The sequence below is a fragment of the Rhyacophila brunnea genome, unplaced genomic scaffold (assembly GCF_057557595.1).
Source record: "Rhyacophila brunnea isolate RB1 unplaced genomic scaffold, BYU_Rbru_1.0 scaffold_19, whole genome shotgun sequence".
NCBI lineage: Eukaryota > Metazoa > Arthropoda > Insecta > Trichoptera > Rhyacophilidae > Rhyacophila > Rhyacophila brunnea.
In genome coordinates, this window is record NW_028232848.1 from 23,865,213 (window position 1) to 23,886,744 (window position 21,532).

The following is a 21,532-nucleotide window of genomic DNA, read 5'->3' on the forward strand; positions in this document are numbered from 1 at the left end:
AAAAAATCAACATTTTGTATCTTCATTTTTCAATAATAAATACCTGATATATTGGCTATCTATAATATACAATCATAAGCCTTAAAAATATATGACTAAAAGAACTGTCAAATTACGATAGCTTTTTTGTCTGCTTGTGACGTTTCCAATTCCAATTAATTTGTCAGCTAAGCTTTCATTCACAGATCTAATTGATTTGGTGTTGTACGAAACCGATTACAATGTATATTTAAGTTTAATACGACGTTAGTAGTAGTGGAATAGATATTGCTATAATTGTTTTCAGTAAATTCATATGGTAGGATTATTAAAAACATAGTGGTTTAAAATGTCGAACCCGTCTTACAATAATGACAGGCAAGCCGCCTCCAGTGAGGTGGAAATTGCGGCAGACCCGGCGTCAGGTGGATTTTTTCAGCCCGATTATAAAAAGTAAGTTTAAAAAGACCCTACAATCGACTAATTATTTGTATCAGCGTCTTCATATTACTATTCATTTTGAAAACAGCTTTCCTGATTCCATTATTATTTTTCTATTTCCAAACTAATCAGATTGTTTATAATCGAAAGTTTGAAATAAACAAGGTTTCAAATCTGTTTTGCAGCTCAAAAAATACCATTTTGTTTCTTTCTATGATGGCTAAATAATATAATAGGTACCTATGTTGACTCTATTCTTGTCCTAATTACTTTGTTAACCATTACCGATTGACAAACCAACTAATTGAAGTATATTGGACTGGCATGTTAAATGTCATGGGCTGGGGTTCCAGCTGGGTCAATAAATGTAAGCTAATGTGTATCTAAATCCAGGATATGGATGCTTACAATGTTGAACCCTTATATTATCTACAGAAAACGAGTTGATTGAATGGCCAACAGCTCAATCCGATCCTCATAACAAATGCCATTATAAAATCTTTTCCCTGCATTGGTGTTAGACTTTTGTTTTGCTTGCTATACATAAATTTAATCACCATGTCTTCCCCCATGATGTCTCAAAAGATTATCACGGAGTGAGCCAAAGGGGGGAGGAAGAGGTACATGACTCACAATTATCCATATTGATTCAAATATCCTTACTGGAGACACCTTTATGTACAACATTGTACATTGACCACTGTCAATTTTGGCATACATGAAGTTAGCTACACATCTGCAAAATAATATCTCATTGACTGCACACCGCATTATACCAATGAGCAGTCCCTAAAAGCGTTTCCTATATCGTCAGTCTATCTTGTTAAACTCATAAATCCTATTTTGGTGGAGAATTTAATTTTCATTGAAAAGGTATGCTAGTATTATCGAATATCTAATATACATAATACATATGTATAACATATAACTAATCAATTCAAAAATCCACAAAAACCTTGTAATTTGTGTCTGTACGTCGGAAAAATTTGCAAACCTCGCAAATACTAGGAATCGTTGTTATTTTCTATCATTCATATATATACAGGATACACCATTCCATACAGTATTTGGTCAGAAAAATGGGTACTTTAACTAGGGTTATAATTCGAATGCTTAAAGTCAGACAACGTTATCTACAAAAAAGTGTTTTTTTTTTGAGATAACGTTCTTTTACATTTACGGCTACATGATAGTCAAACAACGTTATGTCAATCTTTTCTAATTTCTTATTAAATCGTCATTAAAGTTTAACGCTAACTACATAAGTAACCCTTGTTTTCATATTTTTTTAAAACTATCCCTATAAATTTTAACATCATCATAAGCAAGATAAATGTACAATACACAATAAATTATAAAATATTAACATTAGGTTTTAAATAAACATTTCCCTTGTTGAGTTACAATAATCTAAAATAACGATTTTTGGCTCTCCTGTAAAGATGCACTTTTGTAGATAGTGTTGTTTGACACTAAGCCCTCGAATTAGGGAATCTAATTCCGAATCCCGTACAATTTTCGATACCTATGTATCCCGAGATTAGTAAACATAATCCCGAAACCTTTGGAATTAATTTTTTTATCAATCACAATCGATATGTGTACAAATTTATGTTAGTGAAGTGTACCTGTACATCGTCACTGTTCTGGCAGAAGACACTAATTCGAAAAAATGATATATTGAGTTAGTTATACCAAAATGTTCCTTATTTAAAACTTTATCTTCTGGAAACCTTCTTAATAAATAAACAGTCTATATTTTAAAGTCATCCTTTTTACGATTACTTAATAAACTCAAATGATAGACCATTTCAAACATTTTAACAACTTCAAAGTCAAAAACTAGTATTCTCCGGTTAGTGTGTTCTGCCAGAACAGAGACGACATGTCACAGGGGGAATTGCTGGATGCTCATGGATAATAAATAACCATTGTTTGTTGTCATTCGCAATCGTAAGAACTTCGCTTCGAAGAACATTCTGGCACGCGAACAGCGTCTAACCGCCAGTGCTACGGACATACAGGCGGGCACTTGTTTCTATGCTGAATTTTATGAATGTTTTCTTTTTTTAAATGAATAAAAAACTGTTTTACTTTCATATTAATATATATATTACAATATTATTTAGGTACTCCATTAAACCCATGTATTTCCAAGATTGAACGTACACAATATTAACATTAAATGTCTTAAATAGTATAAATTATACTCAAAATTTTTGACCAATTTTATCAATGCTATTTGTATAAATAAAAAAATAAAGTATTAACTATGGAAAAAAACGCCAATCCCGGGATCGTCAAATTCGGGATTGGATTGCCTAGTTATAATCATCTGACAAAATTCTGTAAGGATCACCCTTTTTGTAATGTGGGTGGAGTTCAGTTTTAAGTATGTATTATAAGATAAACTGTAGCATTACAAATATGATACAGACGCATTGGTGAGAAAAAAAAACCATAATGACATGTACAAATTAATGCAGTTTGGAATTTGTCCTTTATTTTTGTAGTCTTGATAATTACGAAAGAATAACCAATTTTGATGTAATTTTATTTTTCACACACTTCGTCTACACAATAATACGTCAATGTTTTATATTATAGACCTTGTGCATTGTTTTAATTTTTTAAATTTCGAAATTCTATTTAAAATAAAACTTATCGTACAGGCTGTGATAATATATTGATGCAAATAGCCAATCAAAGCAAAAGGGTGTGAAGGATAATATGTACAGAGGGGCAAATAATAATTAAATTGGTTTCTTCGATATAGTTTTCATCAACCACCCGTAATTTTGTCACGTGATAATCGATGGGACTTTGGGACGCTGAAAATTAAATCCTTAACAATCCATTTTTACCAAAATGTCTCTTCTATGCCATTGGCTTAGCAATCTCGATTATGTTATTTTGAAAGAACCATAATTTGAAACTTTGAAAGAACAGTGTATTCCTAATTTACTTTATTTTCAGACACGATGATTTGAAGCAGATGCTAGATGGATCGAAAGAATTTTTGAAGTTGGATGCCATGAAAAGGATCATAGGGATGATGGCAAAGGGAAGAGATGCTTCGGATTTGTAAGTTACACCTTTTTAAGGACAAATATAGTTATAAAACTGAATGAAAAATACACCTATCACAATACCTACCTATATTAAATGTTACTACATTTTTAATATTAAATAATTTAAATAAAATAATAATAATAAATAATAATAATAAATAAAATAAAAATAATTTTCAACTTTTATCATGGTTTACTCCTGTTGATATTTGTATGCAATATAATACAACCAACATGCCATGGCTGTGAGTGTAAAGACTAAAGCGGGAGTCGACATTTCGTCGATATGTACGTGAAAAAGCGGAGGGGTTTGTCATTAAACAGCTCGCTATTAAGACGCCCATACCTGTGATATAATGGTGTCTATAAGTATAAATTAACAGAAAAGAAAATTAATTGTAGCAATAAATAAAGTATAAGTCGATTCTTGCGCACATGGTAAATTCATGTGTTTGATCCAAAGCAAGGACCCAATAATGGGTTAGTTGAATCGCTAACAACTATTACACGTAAAAGAAAAAATGTCTGGTAATATAATTATACGGAGTCATATATTATGCCCCGCAGTGAAAATAAATTTATAATCTCTGTCGTTTCTGCGAATTGAAGTATATTAAGTTATGTGTTTTTAGAAACTTTTTCTTTGAACTTTCGTGGTACATATTACACTCACTTAATGTCATGTTATCATATGCACTAAGGCCATGACATGTTGTCATTTATTACGTAATCAATACAATACAATTGTTGCATTTTACAGATTTCCTGCCGTTGTGAAGAATGTTGTATCCAAGAATCTTGAAGTCAAGAAATTGGTTTATGTCTACCTTGTAAGATACGCTGAGGAGAAACAGGACCTGGCTCTGTTATCCATCAGTACATTCCAACGCGCCCTCAAGGTAACAATAAACTATTAAATTGTTAAATACTAATATACTAATGTTAGTTTAGTATTCCATGTTTTAGTTCGATTTTAGAGCAAGAATAAACTAACTGTTATAAGGGAATTTTGCAGAATATATTATTTTCTCATTTTTTATTTTATAATTTAGAAAAGAATTTGTGCTAGAGTAAAGTAATAATTAAAATTTGACTGCTTAAAGGTCAAAATAGTTAAAACAGAAATATATAAACTACTATATTATCGTAATGATATTTTACTATGGATATAGCTAGTTTGTTTTTTTGATTCACTTAAATCGATAAGACATAAATTCTGGGACTATTTGCTATTGGGAAAAACTGTGTGGTTGCACTTGCACAAAAAAAGCATGTAGTGTGAAAGGACAGCTGAAGCAGGGGGGTTTTAGATGGCCATGATGATACATGAGCCACAATATAGAAGATACACCCGCTGTGGCTTTAAAGTTTTCATAAAAATACTTTAATTTAAATAAAATAACCAAATCTTTAGTTGAATGATAGTGTTTTAAAATTACTGATGTTAAATTTTATGTATAACTAGGACCCGAATCAATTGATCCGAGCCAGCGCTCTGCGCGTCTTGTCTTCAATCCGGGTGGACATGATCGTTCCCATCGTGATGTTGGCTATAAAGGAATCTGCGTCGGATATGAGTCCATATGTTAGAAAAACGGCAGCCCATGCCATTCCAAAACTCTACAGGTATTTTCAATCATCGCCAATATTTAATTAGTAGAAGATTCAGTAGACTCCTTCCATTATTGCACATTTAAGAATATCTAACCATGGTTATGTTCATATTGAGTAATTGTTATAAGGCAATTTTATCTCAGTATAGCCCTAGCATATAGTTCTCAGAGCAGAAGTGTAAAATATGAAATTGACAATATGAAACAACTTGCAGTTTATTTTATCGTTAGCCTTAGTTCACCAACTATATAAAGGCTTCATCTACTAGTGATTCCCAATCATTTTGTTTGGAGGAACCCTTGTAATATTTTGTAAAATCTCAGGGATCCCCTATCTGACTGCTCCTATTCTTTTCACAAGTATTGCAAATTTTCTCTTAACCCCTGACACTGCTTGTGGACCCCCAGGTTTTCGCAAACCCTGTTAGAGAATTACTGATCTGATACTATGTATTTAGTGTAATGGACAGTATCACCCTATTCTGCTTAATTTTTTCAGTCTCGACCCGGAACAAAAAGAAGAGCTAGTGTCGGTGATAAAGAAACTTTTGTCGGAGCGCACCATCATCGTGATCGGTTCGGCGGTGATGGCTTTCAGCGAAGTCTGTCCGGAGAGGAGCGACCTGATCCACCCTAACTTTCGGAAACTCTGCACTCTTCTGGTAGATGTGGATGAATGGGGACAGCTGGTCATTCTCAATGTGCTCACCAAGTACGCCAGAGAAAACTTCTGTGATCCAAACGCTGGGGTAAAGGCTATTAACCTACTTTCAGAACCTAATTACATTTATTTAATTCGAAGTGGTGATGTAGCATACTGGGATTAAATATATTATTGTTACCATGTCTTCTTCTTCTTGACTCTCCAACCCTATGTGGATCTTGGCCTCCTCTAGCATCTGCCTCCATTCAGTACTGTCTAAAACCGCTTCCCTCCAGTTTTCAACGTCTGTAGTTACCATAGTATGTAGGATTTGTTTTCTGACTCTTACAATTTTTTTGATATTTTGTGACAGGGGGGGGGGGAGAATCAAAAATACAAAATACATACAATGTGTGACATCATTAAATGATGTCGTAAATTTTACGGACTGCCTCTTATTACATAATATCTTGATCTTTTCTCCACATTATGTCAGAGGACCGATATTGACATAGTAGTTATTAATAGATGTTTAAATAAAATTTATACTTAAGATTTAAATGTATGAACAAATTGCTATTTATTTATTTATTTGCACTATTTTTATTATAACCCACGATCGCCAAGTGGTAACGTTTCAGCCTATAATGTCATGGGTCTCGGGTTGGAATCGCGGGTCTGGTAAAATAACATGTTTTTTTACAATGTATATTTGGACCAAGAATATGGACCTGTTATCGAATCAATTTTATCTTCTTGGGATCGAATATGGGTAAAAAAACATTATAATTAAAGAAGAAAAAAATTACGCTGTAATAATGTCGAGGTAATTGGAATGGAAATCGACATGGACTTGAGATGCAGTGTTTTTTTTTTTTTTGTTTTGTGTGGATCGTGATCCCTACAATTTATCACAGTGCCCGATAACGTACTATTGTAAGAAACATTATTATTCTAGGACATATTAGCCGATGAAGATGAAAACGATCGGCCATTTTACGACACAGACGGATCGGAGCATTCTGACACTGACGTCAAAGGGACCAATGACAAACATTCCTCAAAAACTAAGAACTCCACCAACAAAAAGGATGCTGGGAAGAAGAAAAAGACGCAAGAGAATACGCGATCGTTGGATCCTGATCACCGACTCCTGCTGAGGAACGCCAACCCGCTACTTCAGAGCAGGAATGCCGGAGTCGTCATGGCCGTCGCCCAACTCTTTTATCATGCTGGACCAGGTATTCCATCTTATATTAGATACAAAACCAAATGACTGTCCACCAGTCTCCCATGGCATACTGCTCATCGACATGATAATAATTATAGATGATGTTTCCTATAAAAATAAGTGTGACCCACACCATATGAATCAAACTACTGATACACCCCTGTTACAGGCGGGCTTCTCTCGGTGTAAAATAATCATTTAGTAGTCATAAGTCAAAACGTAACCCTGACCTCTAGAAACGGCTTCATAAAACATCTAATCTGATTCCTTGCTCAACTACGTAATTTTTTTTTTATTCATAAGTAAAGGCCTTCGTCCGGTGCGTGAAAATCACTTACTGGGCGGAGGTGTAATTAAGATAGATTTTAAAGTATAAATGATGATGGATGAAAGAGATAATTTTAAGACTAAATATAAGTATTCAAATATAATAAATTTTGCCGCGCATGGCGGCAACGTTAAAATCTCCGCGCGCCTGCGCCGAGGTGGTCCTCGTGATTCGTCAAATCAAAAGGATCACGCGATAAAATTTGGCCAATCACGAGAGTCCTTTTTGCTGGTCGGCGTGGGTACGGGAAATTTAAAAAGAAAAAAAGAAAGTTAGTAAGCGTCCCTTTTCCAACATGTACGGACCTGCGAAACTTATTGTAAAAACAAAATATATAAACCTGTAAAGAAAATTTAAAATATAAGATTAATATCAAGTTACGCACGAGACAGACGTGGTTTCATTTAATTTCTCCTCAATTTAAAATATCGTTCTCTTTTTTTGTGAATCCGGGGTTCGATGGACACCTGAGCTAGCCGCTGGAACCCCGGACATCTCACTACACATTTCGTATAGGTAATAAAATAATGAGTCGATAACATTTTTAGAGTTCCATATCACAAAAGATAAAAAAAAAAACAAATTCTATCTATAAAAATCCTATATAAGAAGAACTTATCGAACTGACAACAAACAAAGAATTAAAAATTAAATTCCAGAATGGCTACCAAGAATTTTGGCTGCAGAACCGAATCTCTCAACTGTACCCTGGGTTATGGTCGGTTGTTCAACGATTTCTAATAGCATTCCCATCGTCGTACTTGTGTGAACGTGGATTTTGTGCTGTAGCAACGTTGCTAACTAAAAGAGAAATCGGCTGCAAGTTACTGAACGCGGCGCGGCGACTTACCGCTGGTTTTAAGTGAATTCGAGTCTGGTATATCTGAAGCATCTCATGGTTTTCCAAAACATCTTTAATATTTTGCAGCATTTGAAGTCCAGCATTTTTATTTAAAACACTATTTAATTTTGTACTTTCTTATTTTTATTCCAATTGGTCTAGGAACATTTCTTATTTCAGCAGCAGTATTGTTTAAAATATTACGTCACTGTTCTGGCAGAAGACACTAATTCGAAAAAATGGCATATTGAGTTAGTACCAAAATGTTCCTTATTTCAAACTTTACCGTCTGGAAACCTTCTTAATAAATAAACAGTCTTTATTTTAAAGTCATCCTTTTTACGATTACTTAATAAACTCACATGATAGACCATTATTTCAAACTTTTTAACAACTTCAAAGTCAAATTACTCAAGACTAGTATTCTCCAGTTAGTGTGTTCTGCCAGAACAGAGACGATTAATTTGCTCCACTAGTGACTGTAGATGATTCTAACATTTCAATTGTGCTTACCATAATTTGAAGTGATAAATGCCAATTAATTTTTTATGGAACGGTTTCCCATTATTTCTTTTGTTATTGAAATAGAGTTGGAAGCTTCATCATCAAGCATTTCTTGTAATTTTTTATGTTTATGTGAAAATATGTGCTTAAACCTAGAATATGTAATTATCCAAAAATATTTAAAAATAGGTGCTAACACATAGGGGTTAAATGTTTCGAAATTATCTGAAACAGATAGATATTTTTGATTATTTGTTGTGGGGCCGCTTAAAAAAAAAATTTAAATACCTAAGAATCCTAAGCCTACCGATTATCTTCTAATGCAATGTGATGTAATTAATTAAATATTTCATTCGAATTAGTTAATGTATCACCATTTTATAACAATCAACATTTTCTACAAACAGTTTACTATATTACGTTCGAAGAATAAGTAACAACTAGCACTACGATCGAAATTTGCAAATTCTTGTCTCAGCCTGAATATAATCGATCTTTGTGTAAATACCGAGTAATATATATATGTTAGTTTTATATAACAAACATTATGATAAGTTTATGTCTTTAAGTAATGCCATTTGTGTATGAATATTTCAGCCTGTGAACTGCCGTTAGCTGCCAGAGCACTAGTTAGACTGCTACGGGGACCGATAGAAGTACAGAGTATCGTTTTACATTCCATTGCATCATTGAGTATCAGCAAAAAGGTAAGCAAAGATTAAAGCAGTGTCCGTGGGTGAAAATAAGCGGTAAAGGGTACGAACAAACTGATAGATTACGAAAAAACATAGTTCAAGATTTCAGACCGCTTATTTTATGTCGCAGGGGGATAGGGATGGTAACACATCAAATAAAAGTAACATAACTTTGCAATCAACTGAAAAAATAACATTCATGTTATGCGTTGCAAAAAAGAATCTAGTTCACCTTGCTTGACCTGTCGGCAATGTATCGGCTTACTTTTCATTCACTCGCGCACTTAAGTTAATTACATGTGAGCGAGCAAGATCGTGCATGCATTATTCCACTCATTATAATTCCTGGCCTGTGGCACATGTGAAAACAATTGTAGGACAAAATAAGTATTATTAAAAATCGATCGCGTTATATCGAATTCACACTCGCCGGGGTGTTTTCATCACTCCTGTTGTATCGGCTTGTCTCGGTCTCTCACTCTTTCTTGTTATCCTCCCAATCTATCGATCTTTCTTTTCAATATGGTATATTTATAAAATCTGCATTTTAAATGATTCACACACGTTCACATACATTGTCTCAAAATAGGATATTTCCCATATTATGTTGTTTATCTTTTATTTCTTCAGTTTCAACACCAATTCAAAGTTGAAAATGTATTCACATGCATAGTACGTATGGTAGCTGTCTAAGAAGTGCGTGGTCTATGGGAAATAGTTCAAATCATGTGAAGGTTACTTTGTAGTGGAAACGATAGAATGAGCCGCTTGATTCGGTGTCATTTGAACCTATTGCCAATGTAATAATCATGTTTCCCTTTATGTAATTTCAGAGTATGTTCGAACCGTTCCTGAAAACATTTTTTGTAAGAACCAGTGATCCAACTCATATCAAACTGCTAAAGCTTGAAATCCTGTCGAATCTCGCGACCGAGTCCAGTGTACCGACAATTCTAAGAGAATTCCAAACCTACATCACATCCAGTGATAAGATATTCGTTGCGGCGACTATTCAGGCTATCGATCGGTGTGCGGCCAATATTAAAACCGTCACCGATACGTGTCTTCAAGGACTTCTGGATTTACTCTCAAATAAAGATGGTAAATGACAAGCTTGATAAAGATTTTTGTTAACAATTATATATAGTCCAATTTATTTAATATGTAATAGATGGATATACATGGTGCCTGAAAATGCCAAAAGGTGAAAGCTGTGTCCCTAAAAATGATTCATATGGAATTGTACAAATCTCACGTTAATTAGAATTATAATTCAAATTCCATTACTGTCAATCAATAGTATTAATTTTCTACATAATGGTTTTCACCAATGCTATGAAGTTCCTTTTCCTTGCCCCAGAAATATAGCAGAATGAATTTACATGTTCAAATTGCGTTTAATTGAACATCGTTATGAAAAGGTCAGAACGCTCTCGTGGTGCAGTTGGTAAGGCGCTCGCCTTCCACCCGAGAGTTCCTGGGTTCGATTCCCGGTCATGACAAAAACATTTATGTGTTTTTCTCAAAGCCTGGGTGTTTGTGATTGTTCAAAATTACTAACAACCACCTTGTACGAAAAAGCAAGGACATGGTTATTAATAATTCTAAAAAAAAAAAAAAAAATCAAAAAATGGTTGGATAATAATGACACCGTGTATGTAGACAATGGCCATTTTGGATTTTTGCAGTTTACAGTTTACAGAACAATAAATAAAACAGGAAGGTTTTTTAAAAAAAAACTGTATTTGTTACCGTAAGGATGCATTAGTTTTCATCCCTTACGATGCATTATTAGGTGAAGTACATCTTATAGTAATACATAGCACAGGACAATGCCGCATTTCATATATTAAGAATCTCCACGATTGGTACGAATGTAGCTCCATAAAACTGTCCAAAATGTTGGCCGATTTCCGATAAGGCACGATGAGGAGATGTAATACTTCAAATGGTTATTGGGTAAAGATTTTGCACTAAAAATATGAAGCCTGTTGAACTCATGTTAATACATACATCACTTGATAGTGATTCTAAAACATTATAGGTATGGCTGTTTGAATTGGTAACTACATACAGAAAATTTAATATTGTCTATCTGGTCATCACTGAATACATACATCATTCATCATCATACAGATTAAATGCCAATAGTGACCTGCTTGCTTTGGTTACATACAGATTTTATGCGATTACTCATCTAAATAATGACAATACACTTTATATATCAAGTCATTTCTATCACGGTCTGCTTTTACTACAATTGAACCTTCAGCCTTTCATTCAGCTTAACTTTCATATATTTTCTTCAAAACCTTTGTTATCGGGCATTGCAGAAGCGGTTGTTGCTGAGAGTGTTGTGGTGATAAAAAAGCTTCTACAGTCGGAGCGGTCGGTGGACCACAAGAGCATCATCGCTCAAATGGTCCGTCTCCTGGATCACATTACAGTAGGCGCTGCTAGGGCTGCCATCTTGTGGCTGCTTGGAGAGTACAGATCAGATAGAGTGGCCCCCGATGTACTTAGAAAATGTGCTAAAACGTTTGTGCAAGAGGTATATTGTTTATTTAATACTATTTACTATTATACAAAAGTTGAAATCTTTTCTAAGTCTTTTCGAAAGTCCACCAACAGGATCATTCACAGAGATACAACATTCATGCTAAATGTAGCATTAAAATAAAATCATGTTATAGTTCCAATTGCAGGCGGACACATCGAGCAACAATTATTACAGTTACATATCACTGCTAACAAACTAATTCTATAAGATGTTTGTGTCTTTATCTACTTTTTCAGGACGATCTTGTGAAGTTGCAAGTTTTGAACTTGGCTGTGAAACTGTGTTTGACGAACCCGTCCCAAACACGACAGTTGGCACAGTATGTCTTCACGTTGGCACGCTACGATCCGTCCTACGATATAAGAGACAGGGCACGCTTCCTGAGGCGGTTTGTGTTCCCCGATGAAAACGATAGTGCATCCAAGCTTGGACAGAATGCGAAGAAACTATTTTTGGTCACTAAACCTGCACCGTTACTAGAGAGCAAATTTAAAGGTGAGCATTACTAATTTGATATACATTTTATGAGTGTCAACATGATCTATGGAGCTTGTATGTAATAGTATAAAAAGCAATTAGAATTTTAATTTCAGTTGATCGTATTAATTATTTTAACTATTTTTTTATTCAACGAATAATTCACAAGATTTGAGAATATTCAGGCCAATGTGTTTTACTAATTAAGCTACGGGTGTCCTATTTAATTACGACGAAATTAACTATTAGTTTTTACATCTTGAAATGTTTATCAAATTGCGTTAATTTTGTCGCTGGTTAGTAATTAAGGCACTTAATAATTGATACATGTTAGTTCAAGGTGGGTTAACTAAGAAGTAAAAGCCACTAGTTAATTTTATTGTAATTACGTAGGATGCCTGTCTTATTTGGTAAAACACATTGACATGGGTTCAAGTTCCATCAAGAAAGATTTTTTCTAGTAGGTATATATTTGAAGTGTTTTCAAATTATGTATATTACAATATATCGTTGGTTTCAGAGCGCCAGCAGTATACTTTGGGTAGTTTGTCACATTACGTTTCCGGCAGAGCGTCTGGCTATTTGCCCTTGCCCCCCTTCCCTTCGGAACCTTCCCCAGCCTCCCTGCGTGATGCGGTCGTGCCTGAAATAATCGACCCACTTCCAAAGCATAGTAAACATATCAAAAAAAGTGTAAGTAACTACACCATCTGTACGTTATATAATCTATCATTTGGTGTTTGAGTCTGTTTGAGACATGATTGAGATGATATAAATATTGTTATATTATTATACACAAAATACTTTCTTAATACAAATATATACATACAAAAGTAACAGTTATCTAAACACATTACAAATGATAATTGTATAATAATTATACTGTCATTTCAGAAGAACAAATTATTTTACTCTGAATCCGAAGACAGTTCGCTGGTTTCTTCGTCCGCTTCTGAACAGGAATCTTCCGAAGAAGAAGAAGAAACCTCTGATAGTCCTAAAAAGAAACCGTATGTACAATGATATAAATAAAATATATTAATAAGTTTGCAGTATTTTATTGTCGTATTATTAATTATTTAATTGTAATTCTTTTACAGAATCAAGCAAATCAAGAAAGTTAAGAAACAGTCTAAAAAATCTAACAATACGGAATCCAATTCTTCAAACTCTGATAGGGAATCGTCCAAATCGGGCTCTGCCGGTTCTGAAAGTGAATCGGATAGCGAGTCAGACTCGTTTTCATCGGGCGAGAGTGAAACGTCTTCCGGCGAGTCAGTGAGTCAGTCAGACAGCAAAAGCGAGAACTCCTCTAGTACCGAAAAGCCCCAAAATGTAAGAATCATCAAAGCATTTACTTTTTTATAATTACATTTTACAAAATATTAATATAAAACCAACCCGTAAACTTTTATATAATTTTTATTATCATTTTGTAATTGATAAAGCTTTATGTGTATGTGTTACGCCGAATGTGTGAAATTGACTATTACATGAAATGGGCAAAATTTTGGCTAATTCATGTAATAGTCAAGCCTGTTGCCTTATTCATGAATTAGGTAAATTTTCTGCTGAGTACATGAATTCGCCAGGGTATGGAATTCTTGAACTGTCAACATGACAGAAGAAAAAGTAAATTTAATACGGATGGTTTTATTAGTTATAATTGGACATAATATTATTATTATTAGGTTAGGTTAGGTTTTGTAATTCTGAATTAAATTATTCAACTGAATGTCCATTTTGAGGTTAGCTATCAAGTGTCAACAAACTATCACAAACATTCAATCGACCATTGCACGATTGATACCCAAGCACGAATAAAATCGCGAAAATACCTTTCAATAAAATTCTTCCGTTATCATATTATAGTTCTAGATTTTTTTTGCGCATAGTAAATGGATATGAACGTCATTGTAGTTATTGATTGGTATATTTTTATATTATAATCAATGACATTTGACACATTTGTTTAGTTTGATTAGTTGCAAAAAACACCACCGGAGCGCGATCATCTGTTTTGACCATAGATAATAAATGTACATTTTGACCAATGCATGAGCATTTGATACATTTAGTTTAGTTGCAAAAAATACCACCGTAGCGCTACTATCTAATTTGTCCAATACATGAACTAGGCAGAAAAATTACTGCCGAATTCACGCACTCTCCAGATATTTTGTCTAATTCATGAATAAGGCAACGGGCTTGCATTTTTCATGATTTAGGCAAAATTTTGCCCATTTCATGTAATATTCAATTTCGCACATTCGGCGTAACATATGTTTACATCAGAAACATACCTATTAGAAAGAAATTTGCACCGAGTGGGGCTCACAATCATCGCATTTTGCTCCTAGAGCTGAGGTAATAGTTTTAGCAGCCTTTTTTCCAGGTATATCTGTTTGAGAATTCCCCAACCTATCGTTGCTTGTGATTAAAAATACATACAAAAAATAACATTTAATGTTTTGTCATATTTTGGATTCGAACCTGCCATTATTAATATATTGGCTTCTGAGACAGGCGTTCTATGCTCTATGAAAAATTAATTACATATACGTTTACCATATTTTAGAAAAAAGGTGAACCAAAGAAATCAGAAAAACCAAACTCCAATGAAAAATCTAATAATGCAAAAGACACAGAGAAGAGCAATTTGGACTTGTTGTTAGAACTTGGTGATGTTGGCAGTGCCCTTCCCATAATGACTCCAACGTATGGTGGATTCTTATCACCGATTGCGGGTTACCAAAACTTGCCAGATGGTAAGAGTAATTATATAGAATTTTATAATATCTTGACTGTCATGCACTATTTTTGGATGGTGGCAATGTTAAGAATTAGTACAGTTTCATACACGCCACGTCCGGTCTGGTAAAACAGCGTGTATGTGGCATGACAACACTTGGAATATATTATGCATTCATTTCAGGCACATATCGGGCCACAAAACTAACTAATGTAAAAGGAAGCAAATACCTATGTTATAAATATTTACTTAAGCATCCGGTACAGACCATTTACGTCCATAACCAACTGCACAATCTTCTTTGAGGCATCTCTAGCCGAAGTCTCAAAATCAGCTTCTCAGCATCCTTCTTGACGTTGTCCGAACATCTTCTCCGGGGATGGCCCAGGTGCTGAGTATCTACTGAGATTCCTCCATAAACTTTATGGCATCTAACAAAGTTACTGCTCCATTTGAGTTAAGATATTAACTATCTTGGGCTTGAATTATTTGAAGAGCTTGGCATTGGTTCAGCGCACCTTTGCCGTAATTGATGGTCAGTTGAGAATGTCCTACTAAAGAGGTCCTGATGTCAGTATTATTGTTGTGTTTTATTTTAATTAATACAATATCTTTCCAGTAATAATTGCCAGTTAATACCATTAAAGCGAGTAGGTAATAGACATTGCCAAATTTTAGAAATGTCGCTTTAAGAAACTGTACTGTCGCTTGGCAACTAAATAAATTTTTCCATTGGTTAAGTAAGCCATGTATGTTGGCATGAGGGATCATACTAACCTACTTTTGTATTTATGTAGGACTTAAGGTGCGAACAGATTATGTGACGGATTGTCATATAACTATATGTCAATAAACATGTTTTTACGATATGGCAGCTGGTCACATAGTCTCACCAATTTTTCGGATAACCCTGAAAGTCCCAAGAAACATACCTTTACTGTAATTTCTACATAGATTTCTTAGTGATGTAAGGATTTTCTTTGCAGAAAACATATCAATCGTCAGCCCATCATTTATACCTCTAAAATCATATGAACTATTATCAAAAATAATCGGAAAGGGTCTTATGGTACTATACCGATTTACGAGAGCTCCTCATTTATACTCCCAAAAGATGGCATCGCTGGAGTTGTTCTTTCACAATCAGAGCAATGATGATATTACAAATATAACTGCTGGGAATAAGGTATGTTACGCATATTTAGATTGTTCGTATCACAGTTTTGAAACATTTGAAACATCGTGGAGTTTGTTGATGTTCACAGCTGTTTTGAGGTATAAACTTAATTTCAGAAACTGTCACAAACCCGACTAATAACTGCTAGAAAACCGTATATATAAATAATAATTTTTTTAACTAGCAAAAATATAGATCCGTGTTCTTTTAAGAGAATTACTTCATAAATAATGACAAAACAGCTTTAAAAATGAATCATCTCAGCTTTGTTAAAACATTGTTTCATCTATGAACGCCATTCATTTCATGGATTGATGAAAATACAATAAAATCAATTATATTCCAGCTATGGTATGGTAAAAGAATATAAGAATAAATGTGTGTTAATTAAGACGCTAAGTACCAAAAAAATTAAAACTGACATTTTTATAGAAAAATGTTCTACGTACCAACGCCAATAACGTCAACTACGGTCTCAGTGCCTCAAACAAGTCAAAAAAATACAGCAAAATATTTAAATCTGGCGACGTTGTAAGTTCGTTGGCGTGTTTTATTTATAATGGTGTAAGTACCACTGCAGTAGTACTTACACCATTCAATATAAAATGGCTGACAACGGTGTGTTGACACTCGCGAGTTCTTAATTTGCTAAAATTATGGAAGCTGCCGAGATTACTTCACACTGAAACCACATTTTTCAAAAGATCTGCTTCATGCAATTTTACTGCAATGACTCAGTATTTTGTAACCACAGGCAATACTACTTTTTGGTACTTAGCGCCTTAATTAATACACATATTCATATGTACTTACCTACTTGAAAATCTTCACCTATGTTTTTTTCACGACTACATCAACACATGACATATTTTCAAAATCAGCTTGCTTGCGAATCCATTGTTTTGCTCTACTGAAAAAAAAACAATTATAGCCACTTGTGTGGTTTTACCTTTCAACAGTTAAAAACAATCAGCGTGAAACAAGTGAGATGTATACTAGTATATTATGTTATGTTGTTTTAGATTTATGAAATTACGATATATTGTAGGCTTATCTGTTTCCAGTTAGTCATACAAAAGTTGTTGACTAGAGATAATATGTATACATATTGTTAATTTATTGTGTATTTTCATTTTAGGGCTTATCTACTGATCAAGGAATTCACCCGTTTGCACCAATAGTCTGTTTGGGAGCCGGATGTAGTCAGTCGGGAATATTGGGAATTGATTTCAACGACACCACTCAGTCAGCACAATTCACAATGTCAACCAACATGGGTAATATTTCAACTTACCATGGACACTACTTAATTGTTAATTCAATGCAATCAAATTAAATAATATTACTTTCTTAAAAACAATCTATATCATCAAAATATGGTAACATTTCGTACTTGCGCTTTCAGGAGATAATCAAGTCACCGTTAAGCCGCCTGTTGGGGAATTGATGAGAAGTGTTACAATGTCTGAAACTCGATACCTTTCGGAGCAAAAACAATTGAGAGGAATGACTCAGGTATGTTTATGTTCAAATATTTCATTGTTGTAGTTTCATTTTTCTAATATATTACAAGATCCATACAGACTCTTCTATGTGTACGTTTTTTATAAAACCTTTTAATGATATTAGTGTTATTTTTCTTTGTCACATGGCCACATTGCCAAGAATAATGGTTCTCTGACAAAGACCGACATAACATAAAAACAAGAAGAATGAAAAATGCCACTAACAAACGACCGTTACATTCGAGCCAAAACGGGGAATGACACAATACCGTGTGACCAAAAAAAGATCGTCCTTCAATCACGTTTTGTTAACTTGCTGGCCTTAGATACTGCAGATGTATCTATAAATAGTAATGCTCATATTATGCGTCTGCCGCTTAATATTTATTTCAATGATTGCCATGCATTTACGTATTTGTATATGTTAATAAAAATTTGAATATTATGTATTTCAAACGTCGATTGGATTAAAATGATGTAACTTATAATTTTATTGTTTTTTTATTTGTCTCATTAGGTCGAGGGTAAAAGCAGTAACCCTGGTTCGGCAGAAATAATTTGCGAAAGGGTTTTCCAAACTGCCAATATGTCAGCCATCACATCAAAGGGAGAAACACTGAGGTATGTTAATATATGATTCACTTACTATATAATTTTATTTCATTCCTAAGCTTTGATATATCGACTTCTGAAAGGCAAACGACACAAGTGATTTTAACGTAGAATACGTTTATGAGCAAGACCTACCTTGAAAACTTATAACCGATAACACAAAAATAAGGGAAGTGGGTTACTTTCTGGGTATGACTATACGAAGGTACATTTCACAAGTATGGAGAAATGAGATAAACTTAAACACGTGTAAAGAATATATTTTCAATGTTGACATCTATATCATATGTATGCATTAAAATGTCAAATATTGGCAATATTTCACACTTAACGGGTTTCCTTGCGTTTTATGGCCTGACCATCGTTAAGTCATAAACCAAAACTTACCTCAAAGTCATGATCTATTATGGTGACTGGATTTCACATTTTTATCTTCTTATCCCTTATATGCTTATAATGCATAGGTGTCACATGAAAGTTTGTCAACATCTACTTTCAAACAGTATGGTTATTTTTTTTGGTGGTTGCAGGGTGTCAAAACTATGCCCACAGAAAGTTTGTTGCTTAGAAAAATTGCAGGAAATTAGATGTATTTAAATATAAGTAATTGTTATTGAAATTCTGAATGAAACTCTTTTTACATTTCAGATTTGCTGGACAAACACTTTCATCCCAATGCCTCGTGTTGCTGTCCATTCAGATATCATTGGACTCTGCAAATATTACCGTAAATTGTGACAAAATGGTTATCGGATCGATGTTACTAAATGATATAAAGTCAGCTTTATCTAAATAGAATATATTTAACTGATTATGTAATGTAAAAAATCTAACCTCAAAATAAGATGTTAAGTAAGTTGTATTTTTCAATTTATTCTAAAAGAACGAACGGCTCAATTGGATATTTCATATTGCCTGCAATTTGAAGTAATTGAAAAATTAATATTTATATGGCTACGTATATTATAACTACCAATGTAATAAATTCTCAATTATTAAAAATATATCAATTTAATATTTTCAATGTTCTTTTATTGGAAATTCCATAGCAATATATCGTCACCTCTATTTTAACTTTACGCAAGGTGCAATTTATTAGTTTTGATTTTAACGAGATTCTAAATTGGATCCAAATATGTCTGATGTTGATATAATTATACGGCGGAGTAGAAATTCGCAAATAAAAATATAGCAATATCTACTAAAGAGAGACACTACACACTTTTATGATATTTAATGGGGATTTAAAAAAGTAATTTTTCTCATAATATGGTAAGTTTAAAACAGGGTAACAATATTTTTATTCCTCTTCCTATCATATATTATTAATTGAATTATGTACATGTTTCTCATGATTATTCCAATCATTGATACACACCATTATTGCAATGTTCTATTTTAAATGCATACAATATTGACTGTAGAAAGGAAAAAGGGCGTAACCCTCAGTTTTGTCAAAATAGGTTTTATTGCATAATAACGTTGTACCTACATACACGCTGTGTCCAAAGGAATTTTTATCTAAATTTGGCTAGCAATTTAAAAAAAATAGGTGGAAGTTACATGGGAAAAACGAGTTAACTATCATCTTTGTAGTTTTTTTTTTAAATTAACTCAATAATTAATTAACCAAATTATTAATTATCATGCACTTCAAGATTGCCTATTTTGTATTTTAACTTTAACCAAAAACCGTAGCCAAAACGTTTTTGTGCCTCCTGTAAAATTTGATTACGCCCTTTTTCCTTTCCACAGTCGATATGTATTTATAAAATGAACATCTAGCTTTATAATACAGACTCATTGAGGAGAAATAATACAAGTTAGCAGTCTGGAAATTGACTCTTATTGCAATGCAGGTAGATTTAATTTATCATCTCACTCACTTTCATCAATTCTGTTTATTATTAATGTTGAAAGAACAAAATTTTTACGTCATGATTCTGGCAGACTAAGTCAATTTATTTTTTATGCATTTCGTCCATCTGACACTATTTATCATTTATTCTTCTTTTGGCGATGTCTTCTATCAAAGGTTGGCTATCAACTTACAATACACCTCCCTATCCTGGGCCAGTTGTATCAGATTCCCAACACACTGGACGTTGAGCAACTTACTGAGGTTGCGTGTGTAAGATAATCTCTTTCTACCCACGCTTCTGCTGTCCTCTACCTTCCTCTGCATCATCAATACTACCGATATTATTCTACTATGGTATATTTTTATGATAATTAGGTATTCCATTTTATAATACTTAGTACTCATTTTGAATTGAGTGAAAGCAATTTTTTGTGATTTGTGTGGAATTAAATATGTGAGGTCTAATCAAATAAAATAAGCTAAATTATCATTTTCACTTAAGGCTCTTTCACTCAGCATAAGGCATCCACAGAGTAAAAGTTTTACATTATATACATGTTACCCATTTACATTATTTATATACATGTGGCCCTTTTGAATGTATCCTAAATTTCTATTTTTAACTTACAAAATAATTTACATTTTTAAGTGGATCTAATTGAAGTTTCTTAATTGCAGCCTTATTAGGTTACAGTTAATTTAACCCATGGGAGACGATCGCTGCTAATTTGAGACTGCTGTTGACCAATTATTGATTCTGGACAATCGTCGTCAACCCCATTTGTCCTTGGTAAAAATGTTATATATTTCTTAAATATCTACCTTAAAATTGAGGTGTTTCAATGCCTTAATAAGTTTTAAAAAAATATTGAAATTAAACATTTAATAAAAAAGTTGTAGCAGTTTTAGTAAATTATTGTAAAATTTACTGCAAAATTTAATCTAGCTGTGTGTCCACTTTTTCTCCTTTTAAATCTGTCTTCAATGGGTTAATGCTATTTTCAAACAAAAAAAAAAGTTCTATTACCTTTCATCCAACCGATTGAATTCTTCATTTAGATCAGACATAGATAAAAAAAGTATCATATTGTGGTTATTGCCAGATGCGCGAATCGAATCCCGTGAGTGTGGGTCAGAGACTTCAGAGACGGTCAGTGTTGAGTGTGTCACATCTCTATATTGTCATAAATAATAGTAGAGAAATATCTCTGAAGGCATAAATAAAAAAACATAGATAAGGCA

General features: G+C 33.5%; 1 protein-coding gene across 1 annotated transcript; it reads left to right on the forward strand.

The window, feature by feature from the left end:
* The first annotated feature begins 138 nt into the window (after positions 1 to 138).
* rb (adaptor related protein complex 3 subunit ruby) lies at positions 139 to 19,451 on the forward strand. The gene is made up of 19 exons (XM_085945923.1): positions 139 to 432; positions 3,397 to 3,504; positions 4,252 to 4,390; positions 4,957 to 5,117; positions 5,604 to 5,853; positions 6,706 to 6,988; positions 9,249 to 9,358; positions 10,180 to 10,447; positions 11,680 to 11,897; positions 12,143 to 12,401; positions 12,904 to 13,076; positions 13,278 to 13,393; positions 13,484 to 13,718; positions 14,962 to 15,151; positions 16,122 to 16,321; positions 17,451 to 17,589; positions 17,718 to 17,827; positions 18,335 to 18,438; positions 19,078 to 19,451. The coding sequence occupies exons 1-19, from the start codon at positions 329 to 331 to the stop codon at positions 19,223 to 19,225; spliced, it is 3,315 nt and encodes a 1,104-aa protein (XP_085802049.1). The 5' UTR covers positions 139 to 328; the 3' UTR covers positions 19,226 to 19,451.
* The last annotated feature ends 2,081 nt before the right edge of the window (positions 19,452 to 21,532 follow it).